Below are 23,072 nucleotides of genomic sequence, written 5' to 3'. Positions count from 1 at the left end.
GTTATAGAGGATTGACGTATGCATGGGAATCACAAATGTCAAATTCAGAATAGTTACCACCTTGGGGGATAGGTGTAGAATAGAACTGGCGGGGGGTTGGGGGGAGACAAGAGTCTTCAAGTTTACCTGTAATATTAGATTTCTGAGTCAAGGTGGTATATACATGGGTGTGTGATCATTTCTATACTTTTTATATAGTTGAAATATTTCACAATTAATTCTTTTTTTAAGGAAGAAGTCTGCGATAGTTTGTTATTTCCTATGTCTGTCAGGATAATTTACACATACTTTGGGCATTTGAATCCCCAAATCGTTTTTAATTTCTTTTTCCTAGTGTTTTGGTGTTTTTTTTTTTTTTAAGATTTTATTTATTTGACAGAGAGAGAGACAGCCAGCGAGAGAGGGAACATAAGCAGGGGGAGTGGGAGAGGAAGAAGCAGGCTCCCAGTGGGGCAGGGAGCCTGATGCGGGGCTTGCTCCCAGGACCCTGGGATCACGCCCTGAGCCAAAGGCAGACGCTTAACGACTGTGCCACCCAGGCGCCCCTTTTTCCTAGTGTTCTAACTGTGATTTAAAAGGCTCAGGTGCATTTGGATCTTTCTGCACCAAGATGGGCTTTGTTCCCATTTTATCTACTACAGAATAAATATATCTTAGAGATTGATATGCATGTCAGTTAGTGGTGACAGAGCTTGTGTTGAAAAGTAATGATTATGTGAGATTATTCCCTTTTCAAGAAATTTAGTTGTATTTTTCTCGGTAATCATTGCTTGAAGAGTTATTTTACAGATGGGATTTTCCTTAGTCGACTGTTCTATGCAGCAATCTATCTACATGCTTACTCCTTCCATATCTCCCTGAGTATATCACACATTTATGTGATGGCGGAAACTCTTACTCTGCCTCAGTGCATCTAGTATTTTCTAGATTGCGATCTGACTAGCATGAAATCTTAGGTACACAAACCAGCCTTTGTAACACCATCACTAAAAGAGCCCTTTAAGAATCATCAATTTTTAACAGTATGGCAGTTCCTCAAAAAATTAAAAATAGAATTACCATATGATCCAGCAATTTCACTTCTGGATTGAGAGAATTGAAAGCAGGCTCTCAAAGAGATATTTGTTCACCCATGCCCCTAGCAGCATTATTCACAATAGCCAAAACGTAGAAGTAACCTAAATGTCAATCAGTAAGTGAATGGATAAAACAAAATGGTATATGCATACAATGGAATATTATTTAGCCTTAAAAAGTAAGGAAATTTGGATACATGTTATATCATGGATGAAACTTGAGAACTATCATAGTTGTTCATTCAAACAGTTCTGTGGTCCTGATGATGCCTTTTCTGCAGGTGCAGAGAGACCCAATCTCCTTTAGAACTTATTGTGAGAAATTGGATATTAAGTCTGTTTTTCTGATATTGATTCAATTCCATTTAAAGCAAATTAGGATCGTTATGAAAAGAGTAGTGATGTCCTTATTGTCAATTTCAGTGATTGTGCCAGTTTCTAGTAAATTGGTGAGGATATGAGGATAATTTTTGGTACAAATACCTTGGACTTAAATTGAATTTTTACTTGTATCTGGTGAATCTAGTCAGATTCTATAGTGTTCTTAAACCCATCAATTTTTCCCCCTTACATCCCCAATTCCTCTTCTTAAAGTTTTACCTCCCTTATCAATGTTAATTACTGTGAGGAATTTAGTTTTAATTCGAATTGTGTATGGAATCAACATTTGTATCTTTCCAATGGTTTCTGATTTTTTTTTTAGTTTAAGTGAATTTTTATTGGATTCTTTTCAGTACTTCTAAATAGCTAACTTAGTAGTATAAATTACACAATCAGTAAATGTTAGGGAAAAAATCATTGGAAAATATGACTCTGTAGTTTAACAATTTAGTAGTGAACCGAAAGCAATGAACCGGCACCCCTTTCATAGGAAGTGCTGCCTGTAGACCTTCCCGCAAGCATCTTGCTTACTTGATAACAGACCATTGATTTGTAAATCGTGGCACTCTGTCCTGTCTCTGGTTCAGCAAAGCTCTCACACACACTTCTTATTATCTCATGGAGAGATCTTTGTTTCTGTTGAGAGAGAAACAGTCTTGTTTCTTTATTTTACTTCTAGGAATGGTCTACCTCTTCTCTGAGCTATAGTCATTCCACATCAAATTCGGAGGGGGAGAGTGATATGGGGGAGGAGCAGATGAGTAGTACATGTGAGCACTGCTTTCTCAAGATTTTGTCTAAAGATCTTCAATTGACAAACTAGATGAATGATTTATTTAGCGTGAGTTGATTTCCCAGTTGAAGAATCCATCCCTGAGCTTTTGGAAAGGGCTGGAGACTGGAGAATCCAGTTTTCTTTCATGTCATTTAGCAATATTATATCTACTAAGGAATTTTCTGTATACTGGATAGAGTATGTCTTTGCTTTCCCTTCTAATTCCTCCTTTATCCTCCCCACCTCTGCCCACCATTCCTAGTGCCTGTTACCATTTTGTCAAAGAGAGAAGGAAGTCTGTGCTACACTGTGAATGGAACATGTTGTCATGTCACTGAGTTCGCACCAGATAGGTCTTCATCTGTAGAGACTTTCATCGTAGGCCCATCAGTTTGAATACGTTAAAGAGCAAGAAGGAATACTTCTCTACACACAAGATAGGTGTCTGAAAGCCTCCTGACTCCCACCCAAAGGGGCAAGGTTTGCCTGAATTCTGTTCACTTTTGTTCATTATAAATAAATGATCCTTCTGTGCAAGTTGATCTCTGTGGCACACCAATCCATCACCCAATTTAGGTCCTTGCAGAATGCATCCTTGAAATTTTTACTGAAATTTATGTGGAAAATGTGATTTACTGTACAGAAATTCATTATACCTCTAGCTATACAACAATAAGGTTGGGTTTTTTTTAAGAAATAACTGCGTTTGAATAATCTGGTCCAATTAGATGTTGCTGAAAGAAACAGCTGGTGTCAAAGAAGAGGAAGTTAATTATAATAGCAACACATTATAAGGAGAAGTTTGTGTTAAAAAGCTGTTTCAGATTCTGTGTGTATAAAATGTCACTCATCAGCATCCCAGCCCCGTTTAAATACCTGTCTCTACTTACACCAAGACATATTTATTTAAATGTAAAACAAAACTCAGAGGGAAGGAGAAGAGAGTCTAGAATTTCTTTCAGGATTACTTTCCAGCTTTGGTATAATTTAACTTGACTTTTGGGACAGGTTGTTTTAACTGACAGTTGCTCATATCAAGAAGGATGTGTTCTCACCCCTGATCACAAAACAATACAGGCATACAGTGTCTCTAGATCTGGTAAAATAGGAACCAAATTGGGGTTGTTTGCCTTGATAATATTAATACTCATACTGTGTATGTCTTTAAAATGCTTAAAGTACTTTCATAAGCCTATTTCAATTGTCTTTTAAAAACAATCCAAGGAGATAGACAAGTTAGGTACTTACTACATAGATTAGGCAGATAAAAGATACTTTCTTTACTGATAAGAAATAAACCCAGAGAGATACAGTGACTTAGAGGGACATGGTGTCAGAGAAGGGCAAACCCCATATTGTCTGACTTGTCATAGCGTGTACTTCTAAGACTGCATGCTGATTTCATATGTCCTGTAAAATTATAATTCTCTGGATTCTTGTTAGATTATTGAAGGGTTTTGTTGTTGTTGTTGTTTGGTTTTTGGTTTTTTTTGTTTTGTTTTTTTTTATCTTGAGCTTTTATACAAGCATAATGTGTAAGCACAAGTATATGCGTTTCCTAACTTTAAAGACGGGCTGGTTCTGTGACACCTGTGTTGGAGTCTTCTTCCTAAGCTGGCTTGTAAGTAAGGATGAGTCCCGCCTCCTCAGGCCCAGGGTGTTCACAACAGCCCATCTAATATTTCCTAGTCTTGTTTTGAAGTTAGGTAAGAGAATGGAGCTGGGGAGCATAAGAAATATTCCTCTTTTACCCAACTTTGGTGGAAAACTTGCCCAGTTCCCCTTGGACGGGAAGAGGGATTAGAAGGGAGGACCCAGAAGGTCACCAGCTGGGGGCCACATTCTTTCCCGGTCGGGAACTCCCAGCCTGCTCCTTTTCCTTCAGGAAACGGAGATCCTGCTTGCTAGTTCTGCTTCTCCCACTCTGAATCAATTTAACTTGGCAACCCCACACCAGCTGTTCCCACTTCCTTCCCCTGGCTGTAATTACCTAAATTCTAGGCACAAACACTTTCCAATTTTGGAGATACTCCATTTATTTATCCTTAAAATGACCTCTTCGAAGTTATATTGTCCCAAATAGCTATCAAAAGTTGTCTTTGTCTTCCCTCGAAAAGAGAGCTAGATTAGATTGTCTCTTTTGTCTTCCTTCGCTCTTTGGTTATCAAAGGGTACTGGAGAATGGGGGGGAAAACATTTTTCGGTTTTTCTGGTACAGGCAGGGGGTGCGCTGACCAGAAGGCCCCTAAAGACTTCAGACAAGTTGAAGCTGCAGTGAGGTAATGCATCCTGGAAACATTTCACTGGGAAGGAACTGAAGTTTATTTTATTGTCTTATTTTGAGGCACTTTAGATGAGAAGCTTTATGCAGTGATGTGAAATGCAGCAGTTGTCTCTTAAATTGATTCCCCTTCCTCCTTTTTTTCTCCTTCAATGGGTTTCGTACACATTAAACATTCACTAGTCTGCCTGGGTGGGTAGACACCTTATGAGGTCTTGTTTGCTATTTATTTGTATGAGTTGTATGAGTTGAAATGCATGATTGTCCTTTTTTCTTCAGAGTGGATGTGTCATGTAAGGTTACATCATAAACTGTGAGTAAACTCTGTCTCCTTCAAGAGAATAACTTATATTCATTTAGCTTCTACAAAACATAAGCAATAGTTAATAAGAATTCAGTAGATCCTATGATTTTTTTTAGTTTAACAGTGAATTTTTATCGGGTTCTTTTCAGTACTTCTAAATAGCAGCTAACTTAGTAGTATAAATTACACACTCCGTAAATGTTAGGGGAAAAAATCATTTGAAAATATGACCCTATGAAGTAGTTTACCAAGTTAGTAGTGAACGGGAAGCAATAAACCCGCACCATTTAATAGGAAGTGCTGCCTGTAGACCTTCCCATAAGCGGCTTGCTTACTTGATAACAGACCATTGATTTGTAAATCATGGCACTCTGTCCTGTCTCTGGTTCAACAGAGCTCTCACACACACTTATTTCATGGGGAGATTTTTCGTGGGATGATTTAAATACAGTTTCCAAATCTGTTATATTGCAAAATGAAATGAAAGCAAAGAAGACATGTCAGAGGCTTGTTATTCCAACAAGCCATGCTTCAGGAAGATGTAGCATGTTGGTTCTAAGCCAGCGGCAGCTTATTTTCTATAGTGCCAAGCAGAGGGAGCCTTGAGCCTGCTCAGTGTTCCTCACTGCTCCCTTAATTACTACCTCCATTTCTGCTCCCGGTGCACCAAGAAACAGATGCTGGCAGGGGAGCCCCTGTGCTGGGCATGAAGGCATCTCTCTTTACTGTGGTACAAGGACAGTGCTCATTATGATAGGCCTTTAGCCAAAAGCAAATGCTAGAACACAGAGTTGGAAGAGACAGGCAATCACTCAACCCAACTCTTAGTGTGTTACATTAGAGAGAGGAGAAATGACAGATGGCTAGTCGGGAGCAGAGCCAGGACTTACACAATTCTACGGTGATTCATAGCCCAGTATTTATACTTTCATTCACTTATTCATTTCTTCATGCTTTTATTGAGCACCTACTGTATGCCATTCGAATTACTAGGCAACCAGCGGGGTATGAAGATGAATAAAACATCCACGTTGCTCATGATGTAGAATGGGAGAGTCATGTGATGACATGTTTGCAATCGGTACATGTGTTCTGTCATAGAGGTCTGTATGAGGGGTAATGGTGGCAGAAATAAGGACATCATCTATTTCTGTTGGGAAGATGGGTGTCATTGAAGGCACCTTCACAAAGCAGATGTCTTATGCAATGCACAGAGGATATTGTGTGGTAGAGGAAGAAGAGAAGGGCATTCCCTTGTTACTTAGAGGGAGGCGGGGGTGGGGGGTGTTAACTATTACAAGAGAGCAGTGTCTGAAAGACTGTGGTTTGCTTCTCTGAAGAGATGCTCCATAAATCAAGTTTGGAAAATTCTGCATACTGTGTTCCTGGTGTTGTGATTATATGTGATTATATGAACGATTGTGTGTGTGTGTGTGTTTGTGTGTGTGTGAGAGAGAGAGAGAGAGCACGCAGGGGAAGGGGGTGGAGAAAGAGAGATGCACTAACTACCTATGAAACACCTGTGGGAAAAGCCACTTTGAATCTTCCTCTGCCACTTTGAATCTTCCTCCGCAATGTCACTCATCCGTCTCATGATTTCTGTCCCCTGTGCACCACTATCGTCCAAGCCCTTATTTTGATGTCCCTGTACTTTTGCAGTGCCACCTAAATGCTCTTTTCCCTCCGATGCTAAATACCACCATCGAATTAGTCTTTTTTTTAAACTTTAACAAGATTTACCTTTTATATATTTGTCTTTCTTGGGTAACACGTTCCCCTGATAAAAAAATTTAAAAGTGCAAAAGGATATATAATGAAAAGTCATTCTCTCATCTTTGGCCCCTACCCAGCCAGCTCCCCCTCCGCTGGGAACCACTATTACTAGATTCTTGTATCTTCCTCTAGAGAGATTTTATGAATGAACATTTTCTTTTTCTCCCTTTGATACATAAATAGGAGCATAGGTTAGGAACCATTCTTTACTTTTCTTTTTTTCACTTAGCAGTATATCTTGGAGATCTTTCCATATCGCTGCATAAAGAACTTCCACGTTCTTTGTTCAGCTGCACTTGTATTCCATTGAACAGACATACCATGGTTTATTCAACCAGTTTCTAGCTGATAGACGTTGATGGTGTTCCCAGCCTTTGCTATTACATTGTCCCAATGTGTGCTGATACTTGTTTATGTATATTGCTGACCTTAAAAAACATTTTGACTGCCAATTGCTCACAAAACAAAGTATGGCATTTAGGGCCCTCTCCAGTAAGTCCCCAAATAACTTTCTAAAATTATTGGTACATGCCAAAATGAACTTTCTTCTTAGTCTAATGATTAAATTCAAGATCTTTTTCATATACCTCTTTAACCCTCTCCTTTATACTTCCCCAAGTGAACTGTCTTCTCTAGCCCCTGATGATAACGTGTGTTGTTCCCTGAAGGGGCCTTTGGTGTTTCTGATCCTCTAACTTGGATATCCACCTTCCTGCTTTGCCTTTGGAAGGAGTCTGTCCTCCTTGGCTTATCTTGAGTTCCACCTTCTCTGCTGATCTTCCCAGACTTCCTTATTTCTTAGTAACATCCTCTTTCTCTAGGAAATGCGAGGCCTTGCTGCAGTATTACTCTTTTGACTTAGCATATGTGTACATACATGCATGTGGACCCAGGCATGTAATGTTTCTAAATGTGTACGTGTTCTTTTTTTTTTTCCTTTTGTGAAGTATTGAAGGGCCCCTTGTACTGTTTTGTATATATCATTATGGCTTTCAAAATTACCCAGCACCATTCCTTCCTCTATAGCTTTTTATTTACTCTTCTGTTATCCTTAAACACTCAAAAATTCTACATACTGCTCTAAGCCAAAGACCGTGTCTGTTCCCCTTTGCCCCCATGTTGATCTTGGGATGAAGAATGATGGCCAGTTGGCTGGACTTTGAATCGCTCCTCTGCTCTTTCCTTACCTCACCAGATCTGGCTCTTCTTCTTAGCCAGATGGACTCACCCTTGAGGCACCACAAAAGCCTCACATTCCCTGTTTCCATGACAACATACATGCCATCATTTCCAAAATTCTGTCCCATTTCTCTTTCTAAATCATGATTCCCCAACCTCAGTGAAGCCTTTATGACATAGGCTTTTCCACATTGTCTCTTCTATGCCTCTACTTATTTAAACATCCAGAAATAATGATGACAGCTAGCTTTATCAAGAGCTTTTTATGCACCTGACACAGGATAGCTACGTTATTTGCATCTCACTCCTCACAAACCTAGAAGAAAGGGAAACTGCCTTCAGTGTATTTCTCCCATTCCACTTTTTATTGAACAATATGTAAGTTATATTTGTGACTGTTTATTGTCAGATGATCTTAGGTATGTGTGGATTTGCCCAGGAGACAGCCTGGTCCTCTCCCAGAGTGTGAGTGATACTATACATAGGAAAACTGGACTCCTTTTAGCCTTTTCCTAAAAAGATCGTGGCTGATAATTCTGTGCGTACATAGTCTGCAAGAATGATTTTTAGATTATTCGGTTTTTGGATTTTATATGTTTGTACTGTTTCCTTGATTTTTTAAAATTATGTTATGTTGGTCACCATACAATGTACTGTTTCCTTTAAACCACTGAGAATCCCTTTATGTTCTCTCATTTCCATCAGATTGTAAATTTCTCCGATACAGGAATTTATGGTATACTCCCTGAAATTTCTAATTGCCAATAAAATTGTTAATATACGTTCCTACATCAAATAGTTAAATTAATTATTGAATTAAGTTGTATTAACTTCTGCTTTTTTTTTTTCCTTTTCTCATTTTTCAGGAAATCATTTGCCAGAAGAATACTGTGAGTATTTCCCTTAATTCTTCCAGAAATTTTTTATCTTTTCTATTCCATCAACTAATCTCTGGCCTTTTTTTATCTCCACAAATTATAAACTTCTCTGTTTTCCTCTTCAGAGTTTTTTTTTCTTTTTATTTTTTTTAAAGATTTTTATTTATTTGACAGAGAGAGAGACAGCCAGTGAGAGAGGGAATACAAGCAGGGGGAGTGGGAGAGGAAGAAGCAGGCTCCCACTGGAGCAGGGAGCCCGATTTGGGGCCCGATTCCAGGACCCTGGGATCACGCCCCGAGCCGAAGGCAGATGCTTAAGGACTGAGCCACTCAGGCACCCCCCATTTAGAGTTTCTGATGTATCAATATAAATATGGTTATTTTATCAAAACATTTCTTTAAAAGTGAAACTTTACAATGGTGGAAGATGACACTGATCAGTTTTTTGAATATATACTTATGTTTTGGATAAAAATGTTTCCATAGTATATCCAATTTTGTGTAATTCTGAGTGGCACATAGGCAGCATATATACACACACAGCATATATGCACGTGTGTGTTTATGTTTATATATAAATATGTAGATATCTATATCTATATAACACAAATTACAGGTACAAATTACAGGTACAAATACACACATATGTACACATACATATACAGGTACATGTATGTCTATCATCTGTTTATCTGTACAGATTGATTTAAGTTCCTAAGTCTTGTAGTCTGCCTTTGAGACCACACCACAGAAGTCTTACCTTCCACGCAATATTAAACAAAAGTTAAAAGTGATAAAAATAAATTTCAAATTTTAAAAATGCATGAAGAAAAATTACACAATTTAATATCTAAGGGAATCGGCCTTCTTATGCTAGTGGTTGTATTTTTCATTTGGAAAATGAATGTATCTTTGCAATTTACAGTGACAGTATTGTCCTACATAAAGATCGGAACCTGATTTGATTTAAGATGATAAGATTAAAATACAATTGTAGTTTTTCCTTAGATCACAAAGTTTAATACTTATGGTGAAGATTGTACCAAGTCAGAGACTCATTGCTACCTAAATAAAGTTGTCATTATGTGCTTCTATTCCTCACATCTCTACAGGAAATGAGCAATTACTGCTTCAGGCATCTATTTCTTGTAACAGTTTTATTAAACAGATATTGATTGAACATGTATTGTGTACCAGGCTTTGGGCTTGGGGCCCCAGGGATTCACTGTAGAGGTTGAAGATGGAGGCAGCCAGACTCATAGCTGCTCTGGGCGACAGCAAATGACACGTGCCAGAGTCTAGTTTGGGGAGAAGGTTGGTACACAAATCAGTAAAGACACAAATTATAAAATTCACGCAAGGCAATGTGCTCAAGAGTGGGTGACCGTATACCAACTGGTCACAGAAGGTCTTTGAGAGGAGATGGCTTTAACCGGAGACTTGGAGGAAAGAGCTGATCATGCCTGCTGACAGGTCGGATGTGTGGAGAAGCAGGGTTATAAGGTTTCCGAATATTGCACATGACGAACAGGTCACCTGTTGGCTTGAGTAAGCTGCTGGGTCTCAGGGATGGGGTGTCCTTATCAAAAGTTGATGATTTTGAGCAGATATTTCAATATGTTTGAAGGCAAAGCGCCTTTCTTCCCAGAAACTTAATTTATTTTCCACACACACACTTATGTTCACCTTTATGTAGCTTTTAAAAATTGAAAAACAGAATCAGCATTATTTTTTTTAACTGAAGATCATAGAATAGGACTAGGTTTTTGAACTGCAGGGTTTTCTAGCCATGAACACAGGCGTGGGCCAGAGAGATGGCTGTTGTTATTTTATGAGCACATCTCATTGTTTTGAAATTTAAAGAGATGTGGCCTTTCCTTTTCAAGAAGCAGGTTTAAATGTTTTAGAACCAGTACTTATTAATAAGGCAGTTGTTATACCCAGGGTGTCTGTTCTTGATCACACAGTGTTTTCTTTTTTAATTTGCTTTGGATTATCAGTTATGGGTGCAACAGCAATCTGTAAACAGAAATTGCAGTAATAAGATTCCTGAGTTATAGGTGAGCCAACCTGGGAAATAAATAGTCCCATATTATTAGTTTTCATTATTATGAAAAAAAGTGCTTTTCTCAGCAGTTGGTATATTTTAAAAAAAAGTGTCACAAGCAACCCTCACACTTTCCCCCCACCGCACGCTCACGGGGGTCTTAGCTCAGGCCTGGGAGCACTCATGTGACTCCTGAAGCTTCATCACCCTCCCCTTTGCTTCCCCCAAAACGAGGAATTGGTAAGAAATGTATTTATTGCCTTAGAAACAGAGAAGAGACTCCAAAAAGTGCAGTGAGGCCAGGAACTTAGGAAGACCTTTGTTGGTCATTTTCTGTGAGGACTTTGAAGCTTTATTCCATGGGGTTTGAAGGAGACAGTTGCAGGAATCCATTTTTCTCTGCTGTTTGCACGACTCTCATTTTTCTCTTTCCCCCTCCGGTGCTGCTACACACCCAGACATCTGAGAGTCCTTCCCTCCCAGAATTAGTTTTACACAGACACATTATTCCCCGATGCCAAGTATTTCAATAGCTACATCTCCTCTTTCGTGTCTTAGACACAATGACACGTGGTATTAGGCTTCTGAGGATACAGAACTTTATCCAGCAGCAGCAGAATACTATTAGAAACACTAATAGTGCTTTTCTGGTTTATTGGCTTTTCATCTGTTCTAACTTTTCACATGGCAGATTCAGAGCGCTTTCTTTTTGGATTTTGAGTGATAGTACTTATCTAGGAGGAGTATTTGATTCTGTTGCTCTTTTATAACCCACTCATAGTCGAAGCTCTAGAAGCTTTGGGAAGCAACCTCTTGGTATACTTGCCTTTCTTTTCTGCTCAGGCGATGGGTCAGGTAAAAGGATTCAGTTGGCAGTCATGCTATGGGATCTTGGATGCAAGCAGGATAGGTTTGTTTTTCCTCTTCCTAACCAGTCTTCCAAATTATTGTTCCATGGAGGCAAACTTCAGAAAGGAACAATTTCATGTACTTGACATACAACAAGTGCCTCAAAGAATATGTTCATACATAATTCAGTCTGGCCGCAAAGGCATTTATCGCTTCTCATCTGTTTGGTATGAGGCAGTAGCTTGGCTCAGGCGGGGTTTCACGAAAGTGACCTGAGGCGAAGTGTTGGTGTGTCCGCATGTAGAGGCCACTTGGGAGGGTGCTGACCCCTCTCACGATAATGGCATACCCTCTAGAGAAGAGTCCCTGGGCTGGAGTCCCAAACACATCACAGACCAGCTGCGTGACCTTATCCGAGCCTTATGTGAATCCTCACCTCTAAAACAGAGACAGTAGTACTCCCTGCTCAGCGGGGAGTCTGCTTCTCCCTCTGCCTCTGCCCCTCCCCCTGCTCATGCTCGCTCTGTCAAATAAATAAATAAAATCTTTGAAAAAAAAAAAAGAGACAACAGTACCTTCTTCGGTGGGTCATTGGGAACATATGACCATTCGTTCTCGGCACATGGCAAGTGTGAGTCAATGTTTGCTCTCATTGGTTTAGTTCTAAGGGGAAGAGAAGTGATGTAATTGTTTCCCATAATGCTGATATGGCTAGGGTCCGATAATCTGGGCTCACTGTGCTCCCTAGAACAGTGATACGGTTTCCCACATATCTCATTTTACTCGTCAGCCCTCTGCCTTTTTTTTTTTTCCTCTCTATGGTTTTTGTCTTAGAGGTCTCTCACGTTTCCTTAGATTGAACCACACCAAATGCTTCCCAGGTCTGTACTTTTATTGGAAACTCTTTTATGTTCCAATCGCGTATTTCCAATTCTCTTCTGGACATTCTGACTTTTGGTGTCCTGCCCCTCCTTACATCTCAGCCTTTTTAGTAGTGAATATTTCATGATTCCCACCCCAACTCGGGTTTCAACCTCTTGACGTTCCTCTCATATATTAACTGGAAGTCAGGTTCTATTTGTGATTTATTACCTGATATATAACAAGTGCCCTCAACTGTAATATGTTCATCAATAATGAATTCTGCTTCTGCTTTCTGAATTTTTGCTAATGATACCACTCTTTTTAGGTAGCGCCATTTAAGACTGTGATTATGTTTTCTTTCCTGCTCTAAATGCTTCAGTGATTCCCACTGCCCAGAACATATGGTTTAAAATCCTGAGCTTTGCATCCATGTCCCTTCCCTGAGCTCTAAGATCCAGTCAGACTGACTCAGGGGTGTCTGGTCCAATTTCCCCTTTCTTCTTTCGAGCTCAATTTTTGCTTGCACTAGTGTTCCCTCACCTGGCATCATTGGCCAGGATGAGTGAGTGGAGAGTGGGGTGGGCTGAGGCCAGAGAGAGAAGCAGGATTTGAGGCGTCAGTCCTTTGTAGGCCACCAGGACGTATCTTACCTTCATCCCAAGAGCAAGGGACGGGGCCTTGTTCAGCTGAGGCAAGCATCTGATAGAGGTTGTTGAAAGGTCACTGTAAGTGGTGAATCACTACCTTTTACACCTGAAACCAATTTTACCATGTAGGTTAACTAACTAGAATTTAAATCAAAACTTGAAATCAGAAGAAAAAAAAAAGATCGTGTTGACAGCTGAGTTGAGAATAGATTGGGGGGTGAAAATGGAAGCAGGGAGATCAACTAAAGGCCAGTAACAGGGGCCCAGGCTGGGTATGTTGGTGGCTTGGTCTTCCACGCCGGCAGAGAAGATGGAGGGAAATGGACAAATAGATCTATTTTGGAGGCAGGGTAGACCGGATTTTGATAGGATATGGGTGGTGAAGGAATGGCAGCATCAAGGAAAACTTCTCAGTCTCTAGTTTTAGTAACTAGGAGGCTGATGGAGCCGTGACCGTGACAGAGCAGCCTGGAGGGAGCAGCTTTGTTCCGGGCTCACTCACAGCATAGCCGGTCAGGTGCAGAGCCCTTAAGCATTAGCTCTTGTTCTTGTCATGTATTTATGCTGTGTCCCTGTGATTAAATTTTAAATTCCCTGAAGGCTGAAGGCTGTATTTTAAAGTACTTTGTTTTTCCTGCAGCATGCATATATCATAATGTCTTAGCCACGAGAGATGGTGAATAAATATTTAATTGACTAATAGAAGCTGTGCCATAGTGGGTTTTTTTGTGTTTTTTTTTGTTTTGTTTTTGCATCATCTGTAAGTCTTAATTGTTTGCAGTAAGCAATTAAAGAAATTGGAGGAAATTTCCACTTTCGTAGGTCATAAATAAGAAATGAAGTTTTTTCTATTTCCCTTCACATTCAGGATGACTACTTAAAATGGCTCAGACTCAGTGCAGTAAGACTTGGGATTTCGTTAGTGTGGAGTCTCAGGCCAGCTCACCCCCACCCCTCCTGGCGCCTCCTCTTTCCACAGATGTGCACTGGGAACTACACATTCGTCCCTTACATGATCACTCCACATAACAAGGTCTACTGCTGTGATAGCAGCTTCATGAAGGGGTTGACGGAGCTCATGCAACCGAACTTCGAGCTGCTTCTTGGACCCATTTGCTTACCTCTTGTGGACCGTTTCATTCAGCTTCTGAAGGTGGCACAAGCAAGTTCGAGGTAAAGTTGAATAATGCCATTTGATGATGATAATGGAGTGCTATTCTACTTCCTTTATTTGTGCATCTTATCGGATGTTTCTTAGATATAGCACACCGCCAAGAACCAGGAAAATAAAAGTATGATATCTTCTCAGTAGATAAAAGAGATGGCACATAGTTCACTGTATTCACAAGAGAACAACTTGAGATCAGAAAGGGGAAAAAAAAGACTGCTAACAACATTATAGTAATGGTAGGGATAAAAAATATGTATTCAAAGTACAGAAACAGTGTCAGAATAAATGTCCACAGACTTTTACTGTAAGAGCAAGAATTTTGCCAAAATCGCTGATGGTAGTATTATATTTTAGTTAAGAACAACCACTTATGGTAATACCTGATGATGCTGACTCATAAAGTGAGGGCTGTAGTATGTTCAAATTGTAGGCACACCTGATTTATTTGGAACAATTTCTACTCAAAACAGTAAAATGAAAAAGTTTTGGCATTTCAAGTGGTACGTGGCAGGTTCTTGGAAAATTCATTAAGGTGCAGTATCTTTACCTAAGTCTTCCTAAAACAAAGCAGAGTGTTACATACATATATGTAGGACTCCCAAATTTCTTAATAATGCAAGATCTATATGGGGTGTTCATTCTATGCATCCTGTGAATTGAAAGTTACAAATGCTGCAGATATCATTCGTTTCCTTATACAGTCATTGCTTTTCATTGAAATCCTTCCTAGTATTAACTCTTTGAAATGTGTTTTCCCACCAGCCAGTATTTCCGGGAATCTATACTCAATGATATCAGGAAAGCTCGAAATTTATACACTGGTAAAGAATTGGCAGCTGAATTGGCAAGAATTCGGCAACGAGTAGATAATATTGAAGTCTTGACAGCGGATATTGTCATAACCCTCTTACTTTCCTACAGAGACATCCAGGTGAGAAGATGCTTAAAGGAAATTCTTCGTCAGGTAGCGTGTTGGAGGAATAAGGGAGGGTGGGCATCAGATTTCAGTTAGCTGAGTGGTCATTCATGTCACTATGTGTAATTTTTTATTGACTTTTCTAAGCTCTCCATCCTGAGAATTTATGATGGATGGAAAAGACTCCAATGAGTTAGCCATCTGTGATTTGCGTAATGAAGTACTTGTATGGTAAATGTCTGACTTTTTCCTCCAGAAGAACAAAAGGAAAAAACTGTGTGCATAGCTGACCTGTGGGTAATCTATACTATTTTGTTAGCCTCAGACACCTGTCAGCCAATAAGTGAAAGCTTTGTCGTGGCAAGTAGCAGAAATGTGGGGCGGGGGTGGGGGAGGCTTTCTGGACATAGCTCTTACTCCTTGGAATTCTGTTGCTTGAATTGATAGTGCTAGACCTGACGAGCCAGGAGCAAGAAATATGCAACTGATTAATTATAAAAATAACTTTAAAAATATATCATGTACAACACAGCAATGTGCCATTTAATTTTATTGACATGTCTTAGAAATTTTTTGAATATGGTAAATAGAATGAAATCCTCTCTGAGTTGGGAATTTGCTGTTAGAGTTTTACATAGTAAAATATAAATGACTTCTAGTTTCTTATTCCCATCCAGCCTTTCAGGCCCAAGTAAATCTTCATGAGAACAACAGATTGGCATACATGTGGAGGTGTGGTACTTCAGATCCCAAGACTAGGGGAGCTTGGAATGACATCATCTTGTTACTTAAAACAGAAGTTCAGTCATTTGCTCCATGTCCTTGATATTTTGAAAATCATTTCTTTGAAAGTGATTGATAGGACATTGTGTGCCAGGAATCTGGCTCCATGGAGAAGTGAACAACCCATAGTTAGACAATAGAGTATTATCATGCTAGACAGTTTACTGTTTGGGGGTGAGTTGTGGTAACTCTGTATTTTAAGGCTTTTATCTATATAATCCAAATTTCTTATTTAAGAAAAAACCATTTCTTTTTGGTTCTAGATTCTCCAAAGTATGCCATAGATCCTAGTTCTCTTTTTAACACCCTTCACAGATTCAGATATCTGGTTGTCAAAAGTCATCTCATTGTCAGAACTTTCTCCTAGTGGTTTAACTCTGTGTTATTCTCCTCTTGTTTGAAAGGACTATGATTCTATTGTGAAGCTGGTAGAGACATTAGAAAAGCTGCCAACCTTTGATTTGGCTTCCCATCACCATGTGAAGTTTCATTATGCATTTGCACTGAATAGGTAAGAAGAAAAAGTTCTGTCCGCAGTATGCTTACATACTGTTTTGTAACCTGCATTTTCTTCCTAGGGTATGTTTTTGCCATACCATTGCAGCCACTCCCTATTAGAATGTAATATTAATATTTCTACTTCAACCATATGAAATATAGGAAGCATATGCATTCTGGTTTTTTATTTTTTTTGTCAGTAAAAAAAAAAATAACCCTTACAGTTTGTATATTTAAATTCTTTTTTTGTTTCGTTTTGTTGGTTTTAATTTAGTTTTTATTATGTTGTGTTAGTCAATCATCGGCATCCCTGAAGGGGTGGAGAAAAACAGAGGTCTAGAAGAGATATTTGAACAAATTGTAGCTGAAAACTTCCCTAATCTAGCAAGGGAAACAAGCATTCGTGTCCAAGAGGCAGAGAGGACCCCATCCAAGCTCAACCAGGACAAACCTACGCCACGGCATGTCATAGTGCAATTCGCAAATATTAGATCCAAGGATACAGTATTGAAAGCGGCCAGGGCAAAGAAATTTCTCACGTACCAAGGCAAAGGTATCAGGATTACGTCAGACCTGTCTACAGAGACCTGGAATGAGAGAAAGGCTTGGGGGGGCATTTTTAAAGCTCTTTCAGAGAAAAACATGCAGCCAAGGATCCTTTATCCAGCAAAGCTGTCATTCAGAATTGATGGAGAAATAAAGACGTTCCAAAATCGCCAATCATTAACCAATTTCGTAACCACGAAACCAGCCCTACAGGAGATATTAAGGGGGGCTCTATAAAGGTAAAAAGGCCCCAAGAGTGATACAGAGCAGCAAGTCACAACCGATACAAAGACTTTAAAGAGAAATGGCATCATTAAAATCATATCTGTCAATAATCTCTATCAATCTAAATGGCTTAAACTCTCCCATAAAACGCCACAGGGTTGCAGATTGGATAAAAAGACATGACCCATCCATTTGCTGTCTACAAGAGACTCATTTTGAACCCAAAGATGCATTCAGACTTAGAGTAAGGGGATGGAGTACCATCTTCCACGCAAATGGACCTCAAAAGAAAGCTGGAGTAGCAATTCTCATATCAGATAGACTGGATTTTAAACTAGAGGCCATAGAGAGAGATACAGAAGGGCACTATATTATTCTTAAAGGAAGTATTCAACAAGTGGATATGACAATTATTAATATATATGCCCCCAACAGGGGAGCAGCAAGATACACAAGCCAACTCTTAACCAAAATAAAGAGACATATAGATAAGAACACAGTAATAGTAGGGGACCTCAACACCCCACTATCAGAAATAGACAGAACACCCTGGCAAAAACTAAGCAAAGAATCAAAGGCTTTGAATGCCATACTCGACGAGTTGGACCTCATAGATATATATAGAACACTACACCCCAGAACCAAAGAATACTCATTCTATTCAAATGCCCATGGAACATTCTCAAGAATAGATCATGCTCTGGGACACAAAACAGGTCTCAGCCAATACCAAAAGATTGAAATTATCCCCTGCATATTCTCAGACCACAACGCTCTGAAATTGGAACTCAACCACAAGGAAAAACCTGGAAGAAACTCAAACACTTGGAGGCTAAGAACCATCCTGCTCAAGAATGACTCGATAAACCAGGAAATCAAAAAACAAATTAAACAATTTATGGAGACCAACGAGAATGAATACACAACGGTCCAAAACCTATGGGATACTGCAAAGGCAGTCCTAAGGGGGAAATACATAGCCATCCAAGCCTCACTCAAAAGAATAGAAAAATCTAAAATGCAGTTTCTATATTCTCACCTCAAGAAACTGGAACAGCAACAGAGGGACAGGCCTAACCCACTGACAAGGAAGGAGTTGACCAAGATTAGAGCAGAAATCAATGAATTAGAGACCAGAACCACAGTAGAGCAGATCAACAGGACTAGAAGCTGGTTCTTTGAGAGAATCCATAAAATTGATAGACCACTGGCAAAACTTGTCCAAAAACAAAGAGAAAGGACTGAGATTATTAAAATTATGACTGAAAAGGGAGAGGTCACGACCAGCACCATTGAAATTGCAAGGATTATTAGAAACTTTTATCAACAGCTATATGCCAAAAAACTAAACAATCTGGAAGAGATGGAGGCCTTCCTGGAAACCTATAAACTACCAAGACTGAAACAGGAAGAAATAGATTTCTTAAATAGGCCAATTAACTATGAAGAAATTGAGTCAGTGATAAACAACCTTCCAAATAATAAAACTCCAGGCCCAGACGGTTTTCCTGGGGAATTCTACCAAACATTCAAAGAAGAAATAATACCTATTCTCCTAAAGCTATTTCAAAAAATAGAAACAGAAGGAAAGCTACCAAACTCATTCTATGAGGCTAATATTACCTTGATCCCCAAACCAGGCAAAGACCCCCTCAAAAAGGAGAATTACAGACCGATTTCTCTAATGAATATGGATGCCAAAATCCTCAACAAGATCCTTGCTAATAGAATCCAACAGTACATTAAAAGGATTATCCATCATGACCAAGTGGGATTCATACCTGGGATGCAAGCATGGTTCAACACTCGCAAATCAATCAATGTGATACATCATATCAACAAGAAAAGACTCAAGAACCATATGATCCTCTCAATTGATGCAGAAAAAGCATTTGACAAAATACAGCATCCTTTCCTGATTAAAACCCTTCAGAGTGTAGGAATAGAGGGTACATTTCTCAATCTCATAAAAGCCATCTATGAAAAGCCTACTGCAAGCATTATTCTCAATGGGGAAAAGCTGGAAGCCTTTCCCTTAAGATCAGGAACACGACAAGGATGCCCACTCTCGCCACTATTATTCAACATAGTACTAGAAGTCCTTGCAACAGCAATCAGAAGACAAAAAGGGATCAAAGGTATCCAAATCGGCAAAGAAGAAGTCAAACTGTCTCTCTTTGCAGATGACATGATACTCTATATGGAAAACCCAAAGGAATCCACTCCCAAACTATTAGAAGTTATAGAACAATTCAGTAAGGTGGCAGGATACAAAATCAATGCCCAGAACAGTTGCATTTCTATACACGAATAACGAGACTGAAGAAAGAGAAATTAGGGAATCCATCCCATTTACAATAACATCATTAGTTTTTGATGTAGTGTTCAATGATTCATTATTTGCGTGTAACACCCAGTGCTCATTACAGCACGTGCCCTCCTTAATACCCATCACCCGGCTACCCAATCCCCCCCACCCCCCTCCCCTTTGAAACCCTCAGTTTGTTTCCTGAGTCCCTAGTCTCTCATCGTTCATTTCCCCCTCTGATTGCCCCCCCTTCAGTTTTCCCTTCCTTCTCCTAATGTCCTCCATGCTATTCCTTAAATTCTTAAAATTCTTTTTTTCTCTGTCTGAGTTTGTATTTGCTATTTATACTTCTTTAGAAATTTTTTACATTGCACGAGTATGATGTTATTTTTAGGCAAATATGCTCAACCCCAAATGGTTATTTACTTAAACATTTATAAAGTAGGGGGGCCCCTGGGCGGCTCAGTTCGTTAAGTGTCTGACTCTTGGTTTCTGCTAGGGTCATGATCTAGGGGTCATGGGATCAAGCCCAGCATCAGGCTCTGTGCTGAGCGCAGAATCTGCTTAAGACTCTCTCTCCCTCTGCCCCTTCCCCTCTGCCCCGACTCTCTCTCTCTCCCATAAATAAATAAATCTTTAAGAAAAATTTACCAAGTAGGGTAAGGGTAGTTATATTTAGGTGAACATATTCCTAACCAGAGAATATTTTCATTTTCACTGCTCTGAATATATCTAATTATGATCAGAACTCCGTTGGCCACATTTTAGGGCATGTATGCATGAATCTGCTAAGACCAGCACAGAGGCTGCCCCTTCCAGTCCTGCCTCTGGGCCTTCTGTCCACATCATGGCACATACCTCAGTGCCGCACCCTACCCAGAGTTACCAAGGAGGCCAGCCATGCTCTGGCCACAGAGAGGCCCAAAGCACTGAGCTGTCCAAAGCTCGTTAGTTGTGCTGCCCTCTTCCATGATGGCAAGTTGAATCTATGTGTTGTCACTACAACTGAAGAGAATGAGTGGAAGAGAAAGGGAGAGACATCATGTCTCTGGACCCCTTGCCGTGTGTCACTTCAGGCTTGATTATTTTACAGATGAGGAAGCCAAAGCTTGGAGAGATTGAATACCTTTTCTTCAAGGCCCATAGTTAGCAAGTCATAAAACTGAGGCTCAAGCCCCGATCTATCTGATACTGATGTCTGTTTTCTTCATCACTATGTTCTCCTGCCTCTGCCTGCAAAGAAAAAAGTCAGCGTGCTATTTAACCAGAGATTGTTTCATTCCTTCTTTAACCACCCAAACTGTAGGACTTGCTAACTTTATCAGTAAGTGTAGAATGAAAGTGTATTTCATTTCCCTATTTATTAAACATCTTTTTCTTTAGATTTGACAGAATGAGATGAGACCTCCAGAGATTACCAGCTCCAACTGGCTCTCAAATAAATCTTTCTTGAAAGATGGAATGGAATATGTTCTTTTTTGAAATGAAAAATGAAAGTCCATAGAGCCTCTTATATTTTTCTTTATCTCTGTTTTATCTCTGCCTTTTCTAAAATACAATACGATGAGTTTGTATGAAGAGTTATTATAAACTCAAGGTATTTAGGACAAAGTGAAAAAAAGAATTTCATAGATGTATTTAAAGTCATAGTGGAGAAGACAAATAGCTTTTTGTAGCAGCTTTATTGAAATATAATTCATAAATCATACAATTCACCCATTTAAGGTGCACAATTTAATGGTTTTTAATATAGTAACAGAATTGTATGACCATCAACACAATAAATATAACATTTTCATCTCTCTAAAAGGAAGCCCATTAGCAATCACTCTCTCTTTGCCCCCCAAATCTCCCGTCCAGGTAACCACTAATCTACTTTTGGTCTCTAGATTTGCCTATTCTGGACATGTCATATAAATGGAATCATATTATATGTAATCTCTTGTGACTGGCTTCTTTCACTTAGCATAATGTTCTTAAGGTCCAAGAAGTAATTTTTAAGAGAAATTTTTAAAAAGATTTTATTTATTTATTCATCAGAGAGGGAGGGAGAGAGCACATGCACGTGAGGGAGAGAGCACAAGCACAGGGAGTGGCAGGCAGAGGGAGAAGCAGGCTCCCTGCTGAGCAAGGAGCCTGATGCGGGACTTGATGCCAGGACCCTGGGATCACAACCTGAGCCAAAGGCAGACACTTGTAATCAACTGAGCCACCCAGGCTTCCCTTTAAGAGAATTTTTATCGGGTTTTGAGAATGATATACACATACTTGCTATTTTTAAATGACCTATATAAAGCATCTTCCTTAGATCATCAGCTGGTCACACATGGACATTAGGCAACTCTTGGGTTAAAGTTGGTTTGTTGGTCATGTCTGTGAATAAGTTTGTACAGCGTTTAGGAGCAAAAGCCATTGAAACCTAAAGTCAGGGTTTGGTCCTCATCTGGATTGGTTGACTTCCCCATTTAAGGCCACAGACTGCATTCCTAATTGTACTCCATGCCCTTGAACCTATGAACCATGAACCTATGAACTACAAAATTAGAAGGACTATATAGATGGGTAAATGCAAATCTATCACCGTCATCAGGAAGGTGGTTCAGAAGTGATCCTTGTTAAATCCAGTAGACATGCGATAGGATGAAAAGACAAAAAGGCTTAGGACAGAGCTTTACAGGGGACTCTCAAAATCTTATGGTTGTCTTTATCCTGCCATACCTCACTAATGTGACTCAATATATCAAGTAGAGTTTTAAAAAGACCTACATTGCTTCTGTAATCTATATTGAAACAATGATGTTTTTTCTCCCCCTACCGTAGGAGAAATCTCCCTGGAGATAGAGCAAAAGCTCTTGATGTTATGATCCCGCTGGTGCAAAGTGAAGGGCAGGTTGCTTCAGATATGTATTGCCTCGTTGGTCGAATTTACAAAGACATGTTTTTGGACTCTAATTTCCTGGACACTGAGAGTCGAGACCATGGAGCTTCTTGGTAAGTATATCAGATAAGATACTTACTTGATAGGGGCGCCTGGGTGGCACAACGGTTAAGCGTCTGCCTTCGGCTCAGGGCGTGATCCCGGCGTTATGGGATCGAGCCCCCGTATCAGGCTCCTCTGCTATGAGCCTGCTTCTTCCTCTCCCACTCCCCCTGCTTGTGTTCCCTCTCTCACTGGCTGTCTCTATCTCTGTCAAATAAATAAATAAAATCTTTAAAAAAAAAAAAAAAGATACTTACTTGATAAATCCATGACATGAAAAAAATGGTTTGCAAATGGGAGTGTTAAATTATTGTTATCCTTTAGATTGTGTTTTACGAAGTAAATCTTAGAGTTTATAGCATCAGTAAACAATTTTGATGAAATTCATTTGATATGGCAGAGTAAATTGGGGTAAGTTGGATGCAAAGATAATTTGAGAAAGTAGCATTTTAAAAAGATTTTAAAATATAATCTAGAATATAGTAAGAAAAATATCATTTTGTGGAGAATTTATAAAAGTTGATGGAAAGACATGAAAGAATACTAGAATGTATGAACAAATATGCCAGATTTGTAGATGAGAAGACTTAA

The 23,072-nt window shown here is 39.4% G+C and overlaps 1 protein-coding gene across 1 annotated transcript in view; it reads left to right on the top strand.

Annotated features, from left to right (window-relative positions):
- The window catches only part of MAP3K5 (mitogen-activated protein kinase kinase kinase 5), a 197,507-nt gene that overhangs the window by 65,411 nt on the left and 109,024 nt on the right, over positions 1 to 23,072 (top strand). Inside the window, exons 3-7 of the mRNA XM_034669190.1 lie at positions 8,636 to 8,659; positions 14,034 to 14,227; positions 14,988 to 15,156; positions 16,329 to 16,435; positions 22,322 to 22,492. Of these exons, the coding sequence (XP_034525081.1) occupies positions 8,636 to 8,659; positions 14,034 to 14,227; positions 14,988 to 15,156; positions 16,329 to 16,435; positions 22,322 to 22,492 (665 nt within the window). The remainder of the gene's footprint in view (positions 1 to 8,635; positions 8,660 to 14,033; positions 14,228 to 14,987; positions 15,157 to 16,328; positions 16,436 to 22,321; positions 22,493 to 23,072) is intronic.

This window comes from Ailuropoda melanoleuca, chromosome 10 (assembly GCF_002007445.2).
Source record: "Ailuropoda melanoleuca isolate Jingjing chromosome 10, ASM200744v2, whole genome shotgun sequence".
In the NCBI taxonomy this organism is placed as follows: Eukaryota; Metazoa; Chordata; class Mammalia; order Carnivora; family Ursidae; genus Ailuropoda; species Ailuropoda melanoleuca.
The sequence above is the reverse complement of the archived record's forward strand: the minus strand, read 5'-3'. Positions and strand labels throughout refer to the sequence as shown.